General features: G+C 42.2%; 1 protein-coding gene across 1 annotated transcript in view; it reads left to right on the top strand.

Annotated features, from left to right (window-relative positions):
- The window catches only part of GATA6 (GATA binding protein 6), a 31,458-nt gene that overhangs the window by 2,768 nt on the left and 10,138 nt on the right, over positions 1–18,552 (top strand). Inside the window, exons 3-6 of the mRNA XM_049620368.1 lie at positions 4,469–4,635; positions 8,236–8,361; positions 9,226–9,313; positions 9,407–9,510. Of these exons, the coding sequence (XP_049476325.1) occupies positions 4,469–4,635; positions 8,236–8,361; positions 9,226–9,313; positions 9,407–9,510 (485 nt within the window). The remainder of the gene's footprint in view (positions 1–4,468; positions 4,636–8,235; positions 8,362–9,225; positions 9,314–9,406; positions 9,511–18,552) is intronic.

Genomic DNA, 18,552 nt, shown 5'->3' with positions numbered 1-18,552 from the left:
TTTTTAGAGCTCTTCTGTCTGGGTGCCTAGAGGTCCGCCTGGCCCCAGGCCGGATTTGCAGAACTTTGGCAGGGCCACCCAGAGTCTGGCAGTGTTGATGAGGTGCTTCTATTTTGCGGATTGTTTCACTTGCTTTCCACGAAGGAGACAAGGTGCGCGTATTCATCTCAGTGCCTTGGAGAAGCTCGAGGGACTTTAACAGTGAATGGGGTGGGCAACTGGAGAAAAAAAGCCAGGGAAGGAACTGACAGGGCCTGAGATCTGTCACAGACCCTAATTTGCCTAAATGGGAGAATGAGACTCTACTGGGGTGGGTAAGTTTAGGGGAGTGTTGGGGTCTTGATTCACCCTCTCCTAAAACACAGTCTCACCCAGTTCAGCTCTCCAGAGGGGAGGAACTGTGTTTTCCTCAAGGAGAGTATTTAAGAGCCCCACAGTGGAAAAGGACCTAAGGACCAAGTTGGCTTCCCCTTCAGTGGGAGGGAGAAAAGAGGGGGGATACCTGGGCCGGTCAGCCTTCTGACTATCCCGAGGGAAAGCTGGTGGAGGGGCCCTTTGGTTGGACATCACCTGGGCGGCGGTGTCTGGGGCTGCTGCCCCTGTCTGCCCCTGCCAGGCTGGGACCCAGGGATCCTGGCACTCCCACATCTGTTTTTCCTCCAGAGTTCAGCCTACCGATTTTTCACCAGTTTTCCATGCCACCCATACTTTCATTCCAATGTCTGGGGGCAATTTTGGGTGAACTGGGAAAACACAGTTGTAAAAATACCTGGAAACACCCCATTTTGAAAAGTTTTCTGCTCAAGCAGAGGAGGTTATGAACTGTGTTAACCTGGCCTGACCACTCTGGCTTCTGTTCTCAGCTGCTGCAGTGTTCTGGGTACTTTGTGGTGCTTTTACAGGTCTCTCGCTTTGTGTTTAACCCATTTGATAAACTGACAGACTCCTAAGACAAAACTTTTTTTTGGGTAGGGGGGGCTGTTGTTTGTTTGAGGCGAGGTGTGGGAGTCACTGAGGTGGCAAAGAGGCAGGAGGCATGTCAGCTTCAATTATCCTAACTGGTGTCCTCACACCCTAGGTCTGGGCTTTTCCTGGGAGCCTCAGTGCTCGGTTTTGGGACAAGTCTTCTGGGGCCCCTACTTAGTTAGGATCAACTGAGGAATTGCCAACCTTGTACTCAAAAGACACACTGGAAATGGCAGTGGCCTGAAAGTGAAGGATCTGACTTGAATAGCCCTCCTGGTAACACTGGGAGGGGGCAATGGATTATTTGGTAACAAGCCCTCCCTCTCTTTCTCTACCTCTTCTAAGACTCTGGTCTCAAAATTCCCTCTGCTTTCCTCTGGGAAGCTGGCCCTGGAGACTGTCTTCACTGCGGTGTAGAGTGGGGAGGGAGGGCCCTGTTGAGTATAGACTTGAGACAGAGCGCTGTCACCCTTTCTGTGGCACAGGAACCCTTGGCTGGCTCCCTGGCTGGAGCTGAGAGACTGGGAGGTGAGGAATCTTCAAAGCAAGGGAAGGGGGGTGGTGGTTAGGGTGAGGCTTTTGTCAGTCGGGAATCCAGCAGGGAATCCAAAAGAGTGTGTAGGGTTGGGTCGGGGCAACGCAGTGGGAGCTGGATCCTGCAGCTCTACTTATCTCCTGACACACCTTAGTGTATCTCCATGCCCCTCTTCCCCTAGTCTTCCAGCATTTCACAGGACAGAAAGAGAAGTAGCCCAAAAGTCATAATCGGAGTCATTGGATGTTTTAAAGAAACTTATTTTGTATAGAAAAGCTTTTCAGAGGCAGTAAGGTGCAATAGTAGGCGAGTTACAAATTTCATTTTAAACCTAGCTTATCCTTTCACTAACTTTCACTAACAACAACCCAAAACTAGGAAGGGCTTGGGAACACCCAGCTTCTGCATAGAGTCTTTTAAGTCAGGAAGCTACTGAGAATCAGCCAGTCTGGGGTTGGGGGAGGCAAAAGACCTCTAATTTCGGTTGTCTTCACAGGTGTTCTCTTGCTACAGAAACCTTGACCTCCAAAACCTCTCCTCCCAGCTTCCTAGCTAGATTCCCTGCCTCTCCGCTTCGATTTTTTTCTTTTTTTAAACAGACTATTTTTGAAGGCACTCTTTAATAGATTTAGGCAGACAGCAGGGCTAGACCTTAGCGCGGAGCTCTCTCTACCTACACAGTGTGGAGGCCTCTGGGAACGTGCTCCATATACCTCTCCCTGATTTTGATGGTGAGTAGGTGGTAGGGAGTCCTGGGGGGAGTCCTCACAGCGCTACAGTCCTGGAGCCCAGCGCCCTCCTGAGCTCCCGAATTGTGTTCCATTATTTTCAGGGTCCTGCGACGGCATTCACTGGCTGTGCCCCTCTCCCCACAGCCTTTTTCTCCCCAGGGGATCCCAAGTCATCGTATTGGGAGACAATAATGAATTGTGGGGGTGAGGGTAGATGGAGAAACTGATGAATGAATGTCTAGCACAATCAAGATTTTGTAATTGTTAAAAAAAAAGTTTTCTTATTTTAGTCAAAGGATTGTAGCTGCTGGGTAAGCGGTAGGGAGAAAATGGGAGCTGTAGATTTGATTTAATTAAAAATAAACAAACTTTGGAAATTTTATTTATCCAAAGTGGACTTTAAGTTTTGTCTTTGGGTTTTCAGATGACTAAAGAGATTTACCTGGAGTGTTCACGCTGTCTTCTGGGAGTCTTTATTGTTTCCAGCCTGGGGGAAGGAGGCCAGGCATAGGGCTGGGTTCTCCAGGGAATGCCCCACTCCTCTATCGAGAGGGTCTCTGATAGGTAACATTTTAAAGTCAACAACTAAGACAAATACCTTGTTTAACTTCAGTGTCCTTGAAGTCCTGAGCATTTTACTGATTACCGTAGTCAATAGTGGCTTTTAGGGCGGAGAAGAATAAATCTTTGTGATGTGTTGTAAGTTGCTGTATCCCCATGACAACTTTGAACTCCAGTTATGTAGGATGCTAGTTTCTTTTAAACTTATTTCTTGAGGAGGAAGGAGACTTGTTTTGTAGGGTAAATAGTATTAATGGAATTAAAAACTATTCATGCCAAAGACACATTTAAATATCTTTACAAGTAGAGTGGTAGAAACAAGCTGTAAACTGCTTGGGAATGAGAAGGAATAAAAAGGTTTGCTAGCACACAACTTCAAATAAAACTTTAAAATGTAATGCTTATTTATTTTAAAAATTGATTCAGAAATGCTTCTTAAAGAAAACCAAATTCGGACATTTAAATCCTCTATAAATAACCCTAAACAGAAGGATATTTTTATTTTTTACAGTCTATTTTAAAAGTACTTATTTAATTAATAAGTACCTATCTTATTTTATTTGTCTTTTGTACCTATCTCATTTTAGATCGTGCTTATACATTCATAGTTAATCAATTTTTTTCATAATCAATTTAAGCAGATGTAATAAATGCTACAACCATTTATTTTCAAGATTTTTTTTTTTTTGGTTATGAACAGGTTTAGGTTAGTTGTAAACACCAGAAACCACCCAAATAGCAAAATGACATAAACACAATTTAGATAGATTGCATGAATTGAAGTTTTAGTGTAGGAAAATAGGAAACAGTTTTATTTAGCACTGAAATGGTTTTAATAATGTTTGAATCAGTAAAATAGCAATCATTTGTAGAAATTTTGCAGATAGAAGCAGTTAGACCCACGTGGAAGTCAGAATGTTTTAGTGTTCGGTCCTTGTGGCATGAACATGAAACTTAACATTTATCTCTGTGTGTTAATGTTGGTGTCTTTTTTTCCCCTTAGGAGACCTGAGTCACTTTCTAATCGATAAAGTGCTCAAGAACAGTATTTCTCAATTCACTTGTCTATTTTTTTTTTTTTTAAGAAAAGGAAGGGGGCAGATATAGTAAATACTTTAAATAAAAGTGACTTGGGATTTATAGAAATAAAAAAATTATTTGGGCCCTACTCTGTCCCAGGATATTTGTGGGTTGCTGCAGGGGTCAGTGATCCGTGTTGATATTGTATGGCTTGCTCAGTTTTGATAAGTGGCACACTGTAATTAAGATAGATTTCAGTTTTGAAACGCTTGGGAACAGCCCAAAAGGAGGGGTCAGGGGACCCAAAGTGACTTCCCCACAGCTCATCTCAATTCCGAGGTCCTTGGAGACAGAAGGAGGATGATTGGGACTCAGCCTTCAGCACCATATCCTCCTGCTCCTTTCCTGGGGTTTTACTGGTCACTCCCAGGGCTGCAGAAGTATTGCACAAATGCTGAACCAGAGCAATAGTGACCACAGCCGGCTCCTGGCTTGGCTGCGGAGCAGAAAGATCCGTGGGGAAGGGCGCGGGCGGGGAGGCGGGCAGCGCGTCGCCAGCACGCGGCCAGGGGTACCGGGGGTCTTCCGGGGGGGCCCGGGGAGGGCAGGGAGCAGCGCGACCTCACCCAGCCTCTTGTCCCCGCTCTCGTCGCAGACCTGCTGGAGGACCTGCCTGAAAGCCGTGAGTGCGTGAACTGCGGCTCCATCCAGACGCCGCTATGGCGGCGGGACGGTACCGGCCACTACCTGTGCAACGCCTGCGGCCTCTACAGCAAGATGAACGGCCTCAGCCGGCCCCTCATCAAGCCGCAGAAGCGCGTGGTGAGTGTGAGCGCCGCCCTCCCCTGCGGCCGGGCCCCGAGCGGCGCTCCTCCAGCAGCCCGGGCGCTTCCGGCTCGCCCCGGGCGCCCCCCGCGGGAACAGGTGCGGCGCGGCCCGGGGCCACCAGGGTCTGCAGGAGCGCGGGAACCCAGCTGTCCCCTTCCTTCCTCGGCCACTTGAGCGCTCGCCCGTGCGCGCCCGAGTGGAGGTCGTCCCGAAACCAGCGTCTGGGGAACGAAGACAGCCTTTCCCCACATTTACACCTAGGAAATGATGTCTGTAAAAGGGGGAGGGGGAAGGTGTAGGGAGCTACCATTTTCAAAATATACAAAAGTCAATATTTATATAAATCTAGATGTACTTGTAAATGCCCTAGAATATTTTGGAGGGAGACACAAGAAATTGGTCATGACAGTAACCTCTGAGTATACCGACCCAGGTCAGATGAAGATCTTTTTCTCTGTGTACTCTTTGGTGTGGTTTGGATTTTATTATGGAAAACTGTGCTGGTTTATACCCCCTCACCCTCCATAGAACATGACAACCGCAAAATCCACATTCCCTTACTCTCCACAGCCTCGTCCTGAGTTCCTTTGATTTTGTTCCTTATACCTTTGGGTCCCTTCTACCTCTTCTGGGAGTGAGACAGATTTTAGCCCCCATTTCCATCCCTCTTTTGGATTGTCTTTGAGTTTGATGAAAATTTAACCTTAGTTATTTTGAAATCTGGCTGTTCAGAAAACTACATAGAACTTGAGAGAAAAATGCAGTCATGTTCTTCTCAAGTTGGGGATTTTCACCAATCCAAACACATTTTTAACTATGTTTTAAATTATGGGAATTCTGATTTTCTTCAGGGAAAAATCCCTTATTGTTAGGTGTGGTTTTAGGAGAGGGCATTTACTGCCGTAGTGATTAGAGAGAATAAATGAAAATGTTCACAGGCCCCACTGTAAGGCTAACATTTGTTTAACCAAGCACTCAGGCTCTTAATACCTTTTAAAGTAAAATATTTTACAGTGAGATGCCAGACGTCTTAAGTATCCAAGTAATTTATTTAATTGTTATACTCTAATTAGCAGGAACAAATGCTACACATGTTGTTTGTGTTAAATAGATTAGGGTGAAATTGCATCACAATGGAAGTCTGACACCTTAAAGAGAAGCAATTAGTTTTATGGTTGTTTTGTTTTTAATGCATTTAAAATAAAGTGGCTGAGGTTAATTTAACGTGCGTATGTGCCTTAAACTTGTTATATAGCCTCCCGCAGCTTAACAATCATCTTCAAAGGGCATCCTCAACTTCAGCGTCTGACTCCCTATGGTTTTCATTTCTTACGTATCATATTCAAAAAAGAAAAAGTAGTGGTCAGAAAATATTCCAGGGAAGTTCCCTGTTTCCGTGTATGAACAGTGAAACTGATTTTTTTTTTTTTTTGAAAGGCACACTGAGCTGAATACTAGCTGAGTTCAGCAAGACGACATTTTCTTGAGATTGAAGGAAATACTGATAGAATAGTAGCCTTTTGGGTTCTAGTTGCATTCTAAATTTGATATAGTAACATCCGTATTTAGATTGTGCCATTTTGCATACTTACTGGTAAAAATAACTGTTAGCAGAAAAGAGTTTTTAACATCTCTGAATCTGTTAGTTTTCCTTCTGTGTGGCAGGTGTTTTGGCAGTGACCAAGGTCAGCCATTGTGCTTTGTAAATGGGTTATAAATGATACCAATGGAAGGGCGTGTTCATCAATTAGTTCTCGTGAGTTTCTTATTTATGGTTTTGATGGATCTAGCTTAGTTCTCAGAATGTTGAACCCAAGTTTGTTTAGCCAGCAGTACAGAACCAATCACTGTGAATTTGAACTTGTAATATATTGCAAAATAAGAGATTTATGGTGTAGCTTGAATTCCTTGTCAGTGATGAATATAACTGAGATCATTTGTTACAAGGACCTTTTATAACCCATTCACCTTCATTTCACATGTTTATGGAGACTGGCTTCACTTATGATTTGCAGTTGACAGTCATAAAGTTCTTTGTTATAATGGCAAATTCTGATAACAAGTTTACTTCACGTTGGCTTCAAATTCCACTGGAAACTGTCATAAATGACCTGTTTATAAAATGAACCTTCTTGTCCTTTGTTTAATGATTTCACATTTACACAGAGAAAGCAGTGCTCTCCTAGGAAATTATTTTATTTTAACCATAAAAGAAAAAAGAAAAAAAAACCCGATGCATAAGATTTTCTGTGTTTTTATTGTTTTAGCAAAGCAATTCCCCAAATAGTTTGCCTGTCAGCCAAGCATATTCATTTCAACCAAAAGTCAAATCTATTTTTTCTTAGCACTGACTTCTTAAAAATGTTGTAGCGCTAAGAGGCTTACTACCAGTGTCTCTTTGTTTTTATGACTTGTCTATAAAGAATAATGTGAAAGTGATACAATAGGATGTGAATTGTAAATGGAAAATTCAGTTTTATCTTTTAAATTTGCCAGCAAAGGATTTGAAAAATCTGTCCTTTCATCTGAATATCCAGTACACCCTCAATTCATATTTTTGTTATACATTCTTTAAAACTATTCCTTTGTGAAATTAATCTATGTAGCTAACTTCCCAAATTCTGTTAACTTTCAACTTATTTTGGTCCTTGGATTTTTCCTCAGCTTGTTTACTGAAGTCATGGCACTGTTTTTTAGTTGCCTCTCTAGGTAATTCAATAACAAATTTAGATTTTGGCATTTTGGAGAGTAACTTTTACTAGCTTAAATCATCTCTTTATAACTTACACATAATAATTTAGACGAGATGAATTCCCTTTAAAGATATTATAGGCATAAAGGGAACATGGAAATCAGAATGACAGTGCCCTTTCTGATAATACCATTTAATCCTTTGTATGAACAAAAGTTGGGTATCGTACTGATAGGGTGAAGAAAATATATCCCTATCACTGTATGTAAGGTAATGCCAGCATTAAAACAATGCCATCAAATTTGCTTATCCTTTGTAAAATGAATAATACAAAAGCTCAGCAGTCAACCGTGATAATTATAAGACATGTATTAAAATATATTTCTTTATAAAAATATTGTACACTTTCCAAGACCCGTTCCTATCAGTATAACGTATATAGGCCCTTCTAAAGTTTTTGGGTTATTTCTCTGGATTTATCTGAGAAATAGAGTGGTTATCTCTAGTTTCCAGGTGAAGTGGAGACTGCACAAAGCCACTTAAGAACACTGGCAGGCATTTGTGATTTGTGATTGCATTTCATGACTTCTATCTCAGACCTCTGACAACAGTGAGCACAGTTATTGGCCAACATTGTGACTTCGTTCTGGTTATTCTATCATCTACGCTAAAATGCTGGAGCAAACCAAACACACACATGGGATGGAGCACTGCACCTGAAACTCCAGTTTCTTGGTCCAGAAAGGTCAATCTAATTACCCTTCAAATTCTTTTCCCTAGGGACCTTTGATTTATAATAAAGTACATGCTTGTTGATGACAGGGACACGCTGCATGGATGTACGTAGCATATACATAAAATCACTTATATCTGTGCACTTACTGTCTTGTGCTACTTTTTAGCCTTCCTCCCGGCGGCTTGGATTGTCCTGTGCCAACTGCCACACCACAACCACCACTTTGTGGCGCAGAAATGCTGAGGGCGAACCTGTGTGCAATGCTTGTGGACTCTACATGAAGCTCCATGGGGTATGCCGCGTATCCTGCTCATGTGTATACGTGTTTAGGGTCTTATTTGTACATGGTTTTAGTCAAGAAAAAAATCAGCCAAGGAGAGGGGATGAAAATGAAAAATCTGATTTCCTATGTACATGTTTTTGAATTTAGGATGTTATTAATTATAATATAAACTATTATCTCATATACTAGTAAGAAACAAAAAAAATACTGCCAATTGAACTGTCACATACATCCATTGTAAGACATCCCAATTTTAGAAATACTAAAATGTGAAAAATGTGCATTTTAGAGTCGACAACATGGTAGTAACCTTTTTAAAAAACTGTATATTCAGAGGAAAAAAAGGCATGGAACCAACTAGAAATGCACAATAACTATATCTTTGACATTTGGGGAATGCAGCAAGTACATTTATGCAAAGGAGCAATAATATATTTGATAGTTATAGTTAGCAACATTCTGTTACTCATTTTAAGCATAGCACAAAATATTATAAACACATTAATCTTAAAAAGGAAATTAACCTTGTATGTGTAGGAGGGAGAGAACACATGATCTCTTTGAAATAAAAATATGTACTTCTTGGTTTTACTCTGTAATTGAAGCTGTTTAAAACAATAAACAGTGAGTTGAGGGAATAAATTTTCCCTGGCAAATAACCCAATTCTCTCTGAGGGAATCTGCATTTGATCGGGAAAGTGTAGCCTTTGTCCAGGTTGGAATCTGTTGCGCATGTATCAAAATTGGACTGAAATTCATGCCAGCTTCTTTTATAAATGAGGGCTTTCAGGACCGATGTTGAGTCTTTAGTTAAAAGTTGTGTTTTCTTCCATATAATGTTAAACTTAAGGCCTATATGAACATTTTTTTTAGGTGCCTCGACCGCTTGCTATGAAAAAAGAGGGAATTCAAACCAGGAAAAGAAAACCTAAGAACATAAATAAGTCAAAAGCTTGCTCTGGTAAATACAGTAAAATGCTATTTGATTGTAAAGCATCTGCTAACTTGAACAGCAGAGTATGTGTGTGTTTATGAGGTTAATTTTGATTTGCAGGTAGTAGCAATAATTCTGTTCCTATGACTCCAACTTCCACCTCTTCTAACTCAGATGACTGCAGCAAAAACACTTCCCCTACAACACAACCGACATCCTCAGGGGTAAGTGTTAAAGCAGTATATAGACTCATTCTAAGCTAGGGGGTTGCGCTTGCTCTCTAGTCTATTATCTCAAATTTTATCTTATCTGGTAGTACAATAATCTAAACCAACAGTTCGGTTTAGTTAGCTGATACCTAAGAATAGTTTTTAGAGGAGATTACATTTGAATGTCAACAGAATGACAAACGCAAGTACTTTACAAACCTCTTAATTAAGATCTATATCATTTTTTATGGTTAAATTAACCCAAGTAAAAGCAAGAAGTTTTGAAGTGCTTTCCAGAGTTTTAGTTGCAGGTTTCTATCTGAGCTGCCATATATATGTATTTCTAACGTAGACCAGGAGAACTAGGAGTCAGAGGTTTTATAGATCTCAGTGCCCATGGCACTTAAATTGCTTTTGCTTATCATAGAGAGACTCCCATCTTTTTTCCCTTTTCTCTTCTCTTCCTCCCCCGGCTTTTCTTTTTTAATAAAATCATTTACCCCAAGAAAAGTTCATCACAGTTTGTGCTGTGCTGCTATATTCACTGATCTTCCTTTATCCACTGCCCTCCTGCCTTGCCTTCTTCTAACTCACCTTCAGGGCACCCAGGCTCATTTCAGCCTTGCCGCAAGTCAGGGAGCAATTCTGGTTGTGAGTAATTCCTGCTCTTGAGGGTAGAGATGCAAGGGTCTTCGCGAAGATCACAGTTTCTGTAAAGCTGTGACCGGAAACTCCGTTTTTCTCAACTGCCGAGCACCTAGTGTTTCCCACATTTACCCAGTGTTTCCCACATTTACCCAGAATGCTCTTTAAAAATGACCAGGCCTCACTCTAGACCACAGCGGGTGAGGTCTGGGCTGCAGGACTGTGGCAGTGAGCGTGCCTCGGTGATTTTAAGGATTACACCGAGACTAGTTTAAGTCAAAACACGAGCATTAAAATCCCTGTTTACTTAGTAATTGTTTTTCACATTTAGCTTTGCCCTGTTTGGGGTCCTTTGAAATGCTACAGATTCCTGGGCCCCACCCTGGATTTTCTGAGTCAGAGTCTCTGGGGGTGGGGCTTGGAAAGTTGTGTTTTTGAGCGAGCGCCCCAGGTGAAATTGAAACTGTTGCCCTCGAGGTGTCTTCTGACCGGGGTTTGGGAACCATAGAGCTGTTTTCTCTTCGTCATATTTCGAATGGTTTAATAAGCAAAAATGAAACATGAAAGAAGTTTTTTAGGCTGCTTAAAATTATATTTGATATTTCTCGTCCTCCATCCCAAATTCTGTTGGGCTTTTGCTTTTTGCTTTAATCACACAAGAAGTCTGTTGAGTTTCACAAGGCAAAAAGCCTTTCCATTGTTTTTTGTTTGTTATAGATAGATGTTAAAGAACGTTTCTAGCCTTTATGAAAGTGGACTCTGGTGTATGATTTTTTTTCTTTAACAGAAGGGTTAGGTGTAATTTTAAGGGTCCAAACTGGTAAACAGAACATTTACCTGTGTGGAAATGGAAAGATAAAGATTATTTAAGAATGTTCTTTATTACACCCTAAGTCCTCAGCCACACTTATGTAGTAGTAGCTACCTACATAGGGCAAAATGATGAACCGGTTTTTGAAAGCACTAGGGTAGCAGCCAGGTTTTTGGCTTCAGTGTGATGTCAGTCTCTCCCAGCTGAAATGAAGCTCGCTGCCAGCTTCGGGTCACTTTTGTTTGTTAAGGTGAGCTTAAGCATGGAAAAAGCCAAATGTGAGTGGTAAATGGCACAGAAATACAGGTGTTTGCCCCTCATTGGGCTTTGGGGGCTTGGAACCACAGCGAGTGGGGTTCGTTTTGCTCTCGTGGTTTTGACCAGAAGGGACCATTTGCAAGTCTGATCAGTTGTCCTCCAGGGGAGGAGCCATGGGAAGTCAGTGACGGGCTGCGGCTCTGGCCTGCCTGGAAGAGGGACCTCGGGAGCTCTGCTGCTGAGCTCTGGGTGCTTCAGTGGGCATCTCTCACCTGGGACTCAGCATGCTGGAGGTGGCTTGCCGGTCAGTGCCATTTGGAGGAACGCTCCATTCCCTGCTAGAGGCCAGGAGACAAAGCAGTAAGGATTGTGGAGGTTGGTGGAGTTTGAGAGCAGTTCCGTGCAAAGTCTCGTGCAGCAAGCCCCCAGCATTCCCTTAGCCTGTGCAGCCTCCGCGGGAGCCGGGCCATGCGAGCTGCGGACCTGACCAGGGGGCAGCTTGCAGAGCCCAAGCAGCCTCAAAGCCTCTGTGACACCTTTTCTCACGGCTGGCCGGGGCTACAGCTTGCTTGCCCTCCTCCCTTCCCTCTGTAGGGACTCACCTCCCACCCTTCCCCCACCTGGGCTCCACAGGCACCCAGGCTTTCGGGGGTTCTCTCGAAGGTTAGTCCATCACGGATGTCTCCAGCAGCCCCTACCTGACGTGGCTGTTGTGGGGAACCAGGCCTACCGCACAGAAGGCAATCTGCTGGCTGCCTTTGGAAACTGTCCCTCTCCAGGAATAATTGTTGTAGACCTGAATGGTCTTGCCGGGTTACTGCCGAGGAGTGCCACTGTGTGTACTCAGTGGCCCCTTAGAACCTTCAGAGCCTTCCCTGGGTGTGTGAGGCCGGCCAGGGGCTGGGAGAGCTGTGAGGAGGACCACGCTGGGGGAGCCGTCTGTGAGCAGCTGGCCGAAGCATTTGTGAAAGGTGGCTGCGCTGACAAGATGTGTCCTTTTCCCATTTTGGTCACAGTTTGTGATGTTGGAGGGAGCCGGTGTTGTGACTGGATGCTTCTAGGAGTTGGGGAAGTGCCACAGGTGAGGGAAATGTTACGTGGGCAAAGCAGGGCTGTGCCTGGTACTAGTACATGGCACCCTGGTGGGCTTCTTTGATGATGGGTCCGTCCCACTGATCTCCAGTGGCCCCTGTGGCCCACAAGTGGCGGAAGTTAGTAGTTCAGGGTTATTTCACTTTAATTGGGACAACGGAGCTACAAAACAAAGGGCAATCTTAGGCATACTCCCGGTGGAAGGCAGGAACTGGGGGCCACCTGAGATGTAAGTGGCGACATAACTGCTTGTCCATCTTAATGATTGTAACAGCAAGGAAGTCAGAATGTTTGTTGCAAAGGTCCATGTCAAACCTGCTGTTCCTTTTAATTCCCCCCTGGGAAAGTGTAGGACATGATCAGTACGCATTCCCAGCAGGCCTTCTTTTATTTATTTTTTTAAAGTGTGTTTTTTCTTTTTTAAGTTTACTTATTTATTTTGAGAGAGAGCTTGCACAAGCAGGGGAGGGGCAGAGAGAGGTGGGAGAGAGAGAATCCCATGCAGACTTCTCGCTGTCAGGGCAGAGGAGCCAAATGCAAGGCTTGAACTCACAAAGTGTGAGATCATGACCTGAGCTGAAATCAAGAGTCAGGACACTTAACCAACTGAGCCACCCAGGCGCCCCTAACAGGCTCCTCTTAAATCCTGATGTTCCTACCCTGTCCTGCATGTGGGCATGTTCATGTGGGGACACCAGGTGTCTGTGGCTGGTTTCTGAGCTAGCCCAGCAGGAGCTGAATATTCTGGAGAGAGGGAAGCTGTCTGCTGCTGTGAGCAAAAGCTCCAGGGTTCCCTCCCCAACAGCAGTGAAGGAGTGGGCAGGATTCCTAGCACGCAGCATTTGGCATTCTTCCTTGATAAGTGTCTAAGTGCCACAGAAATCATTTTTGCGGTGCTCTGAAGCCTCATTTCTTTCCTTATTTGTCGTAAAGCTACAATGTCTTAGCTTTTTATATACTTGTTGCTAATTTGTGTTTTAACTAGATCTCTTGTAAAAGGAGACATTCCTTCTGATGGTCATCAGGTCATTGACCCAGCTACCTTATTATGACTCAGTTTCTCTTTGTTGTAGGTTTTGTATGTGTGGTGTGTATATGTTAGAGGTGGGTTATATGTTAGAGGTGTATATGTTAGCCCCTGCCCACAGGGCCCCTGGGTGGCTCAGTGGGTTAGGTTAAGTGTCTGACTTCAGCTCAGGTCATGATCTCCCAGTTTGTAAGTTCAAGTCCCGCGTGGGGCTTCGTGCTGACAGCTCGGAGCCTGGAGCCAGCTTTGGATTCTGTGTCTCCCTTCCGCCGCTCATGCTCTGTCTCTCTCTCTCTCACTCTTTCTCAAAAGTAAATATTTAAAAAATAAAATAATAAAATAGCCCCTGTCTTGTTTGTTCCTTTGGAATTCTTGTGTTTGTTAAGAAATGTGTTAACTTGATTTTTGTGCCCTTTGAACTTAAAGATACATTTTCCCAGAAAAGTCTTTCAGGCTAAAATTTTCTTACACCTGTAGGTTTACTGAAAAATATGTATTTAGTTAACTTAAATAGATAACAGATTTTCTTTGGCATATATATATTTTCTCTGGATTGTGAGAATATTTAAATCTTTCATTGAATTCCATTTATTGACTAAATTACATTTTATAGTTTTGTTTTTTATTATTTAGGAGGGAAATAGGGGAACATGTTCTATTTTAGCAATTCCCAAGTAAAATTTAATAAGTATGAAATATTCTTATTCCTCTAAGACTTGTAGCTGAAAATTAGCAAAACTAGAGAACACTTTACATGTATGTAAAATCTATATGATATGTATATGTAATAGGTATATATATTATATATGTAATATATATTTATTATGTACGTATATATAAGCTTTATCTCTTTATCCTCAAATTTTATAGGTCAAAAGTATTTCTCTTACTTTCCTTTGGTACAGGAAGGGTTAATTTGGGGTTGAAATCAGCAATAAGACTTAATGTCTGGGAATAAGAAATCACCGAACATATTTGCCTGCCTAGTGGTAGTTCTGTAACTAATTACTGAAAAAAATTAAAAACTACTTAAGTTTATATTAAAACTTTAAAAACTTTTTACTTAAGTTTATATTAAAACTGCAAATGTTGAGGTCCTCATAAATTCTATAATGTTGGAATAAATGGAGATGAGCTATATCTCACTAATCCTTGCTTTATGGTCACTACTCCATTTAAATAGTATTGTGCTTCGGGAGGCCCTGTTCACAATGGAGTAAAATAAGGTATCTGACCTCAGATTGTTTAGAATGTGGTGGTAGTGGTGGGGAGCAGGTGTAGACAGATCTCACTGCTGGTTAGATGTGGAAGTGCGTTAAAGGAACGACACAGTAGAGTATGTAGGAGTCGAAAGGAGGGAGCTGTTGATTCAACCTCAGAGTTGGAAATGGCTTCACAGAGTACTTTTGAATTAGCTGGGTAGGATTTTTGCAGGGGAAACCCTGGGATGGAGCTTTCCAGAAGGAAGAGCATGGTATCTGAGGTACTTCAAGGACATAGTTTCAGTGGCCAGTGTCACAGAGTGTAGGGTGTGGAGCCAAAGGCAGGAGATGGGGCCGGTGAATTGAGTGCAAGTACACTTTGAAAACTGGCTCAAATCAATATAAAGTCTGCCTTTAGTAGGGCGCCAAGTACCTTCATTTCTAAATGATGGACTTGGTCTAGCACCCAACTTTAGTAACAAATGTGTTTCTTTTTCTGGATTGCTGGAGTCCAACAATTAAAGCATTCTTAATGGTGTATTTTGATAATTGATGTAAACAAATGCTAGCATGCTCCCGCTTGTACGTTGTACAAGCAGGGTTTCCCTTCGTAATTAGAAAAACCCTCCCTTGGAGCTAGTGACGTGCTCTGGTCTCATGGCATGCGATGTAGGCCTGGGGTTTAGTTTCTCTGTCTCCAGGGCTTCTCAGGGCAAGACGGTTTGTGGTGGCTGCTAGGTGAATCTTCCTCTGAATGGAGACATGTTAGGCATGGTGTCTTCGGGATAAGAAATGTTTCCTCACCTCTGTGGTTTGTTGCTGGTAGTAGACAGCTTCCACGATGAGAGGCACACCTCCTTAGACTGAGGCAGGGAACTCATCTCAGATTTGATGCTGGCTGGTTCTGTGTTTTTGAGGGTGGGCCTTACTTGCTGTTTGGTCATTTTCTCGATGTGAGATAGGTGTCTTCATTCCTGCCTCATTTATTCTTCTGGGATGCTAGGTGCCTAGCTAGACCTGTTTCCCGACTGCAGTCACTCCTTGGTAATAACTCTATTCAACAACCTTGTCAGAAGTACTTCTGAGCTGCATGGTGCTAAATGTTGGGCTACAAGTGGTTTGAAAGAGTTAATGTGCCCTCATAGTGCTTATGGCTACAGCAGTGATTTAGGGACTGACACTTGTTAGGATATCTGGATGTTCTTCTGAAGAACAATTTAAGACAACAGTTAACATCTTTAAGGCATTCTGGAGAAAGGTTATGTACTTTGTAGGTTAATGGTTAATGTTTAAAAATCTTTTTGTAGATTTTATGTATTGATATTCGCATCCTATGCTGCAAATCGGAAAACACCACTTTAATCACAGCTTCTTTATTAGCAAATTTATACTCCACTGTCTTTTTGTCCAAGTAATTATTCACACTGGATTTACTATGGCATTATGATTGGTCATAAAATAATAGATCCTGCATTATTAACTATTCCTACAATAGTTAAGTAGCTGAAAGGTACATTCGTGAAGGACTTACAAAAACTGTAAGAGTTGCTTTCCTTCAGAAGAATTGGACTCTGCAGAGCAGTTCTGGTTCAGGAGGCTCCTGGAGCAGGACAAAAAATTACTGCTCGCCTTTTTTTTTTTTTAATGTTTATTTTTGAGAGAGAGAGACAGAGCACGAGCAGAGAGATTGGGAGACACAGAATCTGAAGCAGGCTCCAGGCTCTGAGCTATCAGCACAGAGCTGGACGCAGGGCTCGAACACCTGAACTGATCATGACCTGAGCCCGAGTTGGACGCTCAACCAACTGAGCCACCCAGGCGCCCCTACTGCTCATCTCTTAAGCTGAATATTTTACAGGTGTCCTAGGTTGCAGGAGAGTTGGGTATTAGTGTTAGCCTTGCATTTTATCATTGTACTCTTGCTTCTGAGAAATCTCTCCTTTTTCCATTCTTCATCATTTATGAGATACTGGACATAGCAAAGCAGAAGTCTGCTTCTAAGTACTTGTACATGTCAGGTGTTTTAGGTACCTTTTCTCTTTCATAATTATCACTCTACGTATGTTGTTTTATCTCCATTTTCGGTTTGTGAAGGGGGGAGTGAGACTCGGAACAAAGTAACAAGCCCAAGGTTGTGTATATGTTAAGAGGCAGGGCTTGGATTTGGACCCAGGTCTGGCCATCAGTGTTATCATTATGGCATACTAGATTAATATGTGATATTATGCAATATTGAAATCTTCAGAGAGAAAAAATAATATTTTCTTAAAGAAATCTGACCAATTTTCATTAGTAGTTTGAGCGTCAGAAATCATCCTGCCGAAACGGGTGGGAAAACGGTGCCAGAGAAGTGATTTGCTTGCGACCAAATACATAAGGCACATTATACAAATCTTCTTGTCAATATCGTACTTCTAAATAAAATATATTATGGTACTAAGACTATGTCAATTGGGTAATAAAAGAATAACAGGCAGTGAAATTTACTGTGGTTGATGTCCCTAATGTGATTATAAAAAGCTCTCTTAAAAGTATCAAACACAAGGTTGCAATAGTAACATCCTTCTAAGGGTGTGATTTCAATCTGATACACAGTGAGTGCCAAGTTAGGTGGAACTTTTAAGAATGTTCCAATTGCCTTTAGTTAGTTTTTATGAAATCATTGAAAAGCATTTAATAGGCAAGTGTCCATTTCCCTCAGAGTTTATAGTCTACGATACTCTTTTCTAAATGAATAAAAACAGAGTTGAAAAGTCATTAATCTCCCACAAGAGTCTGTGAGAGTCTTGCAGTTAGGTATCATTATTGCCTCATTTATAAACCAGAATCCGCAGTGACTCCATAAGGTCACAAAACCAGCCAGTGTGGAAGCTGGGACTGGAACCGAGGTCTCCGGCCTGCTACCACTCCCAGGGAGCTGACCAATCATCACAGTTATTAACATCCCACTTGCCTCTTGCTACAAGCCATGAACGTAAATATTTTGTTGGCATTTTATCTTCATGCTCCCTATGTGCCAGGCTCCCTTTCTTCTTTCAGTTCCTTCTAATAACTCACGTTCCTGTCTGACCACATCGGCCTTCACTGTGAAAGTCACACGCCAACCTGGCAAGGAACACGTAAGCGTGTGGGGTTTACATACTTTCATTTTGATCTCAAGGCCTCTTCCAGACTTCCCTCTTTCTGTGTCGTGTGTATGTGTGTGTATGCACACAGGTCTGTGTGTTATGGGGAGGATGGTGAGGAGTCATTAAAAATGCATTGCGCTACATTAATATCCAATGCCTTTATCTGTATATTAGGAAACAGCACAACTGTATCGTTCTTTAAATAGTTTATGATATATTTGTCCACCCAATTTATCACAGGACTGTGGTTTAATAAGTGACTCATCATCACAACCTGAAAGCCAGAATACTAGGTAGAGCATTAGTGTGGGGAGAATGTCACACACCTTCTCATATAGCCTCAGGTTAGAAGGCTTCATTTCAGAACACAAAGTTTCTCTGTAGATTACAAATTATTTGCAGTTGCCCCCCCCACCCCCCATCCCGGGCCTCTGAAAGAATATACAAATTGTCACAAAACATGAAATAATGTTACGGGAAAACATGCCCAAGTTTAAGAAATCTGGCTTAGAATGCTCTGAAATGTTATTGCTAAATGAATCTTCGAAGAAAATGAATTCCTTTACTGGAACAAAAGTAATTTATTATGCGTTTCATGGGCGTCTGCCAAAAGGGTTACTAGCGATATGAAGATCTAATGGATATGAACTGAATACAGTCTGTTTGCTTTGTTCATGTTTAGATCTACCTGTTAATTTTTTCTGAAATTTTAATAACTTTAAAAAGCATCTACAAAGACAGGCGTTGGCATATGTGATAATTCATAATTCAGCTACCTATCGCACCAGACCCAGCACTTGGGATCTGTGGGACTGAGCACAGAGTATTTTATTGACTTCAGATTTTAAGAAAGATTTGAACAAATAAACGACAGGTATTGATCTCAGTGTACTG

The sequence above is a fragment of the Panthera uncia genome, assembly GCF_023721935.1.
Source record: "Panthera uncia isolate 11264 chromosome D3 unlocalized genomic scaffold, Puncia_PCG_1.0 HiC_scaffold_8, whole genome shotgun sequence".
Classification (NCBI taxonomy): domain Eukaryota; kingdom Metazoa; phylum Chordata; class Mammalia; order Carnivora; family Felidae; genus Panthera; species Panthera uncia.
The sequence above is the reverse complement of the archived record's forward strand: the minus strand, read 5'-3'. Positions and strand labels throughout refer to the sequence as shown.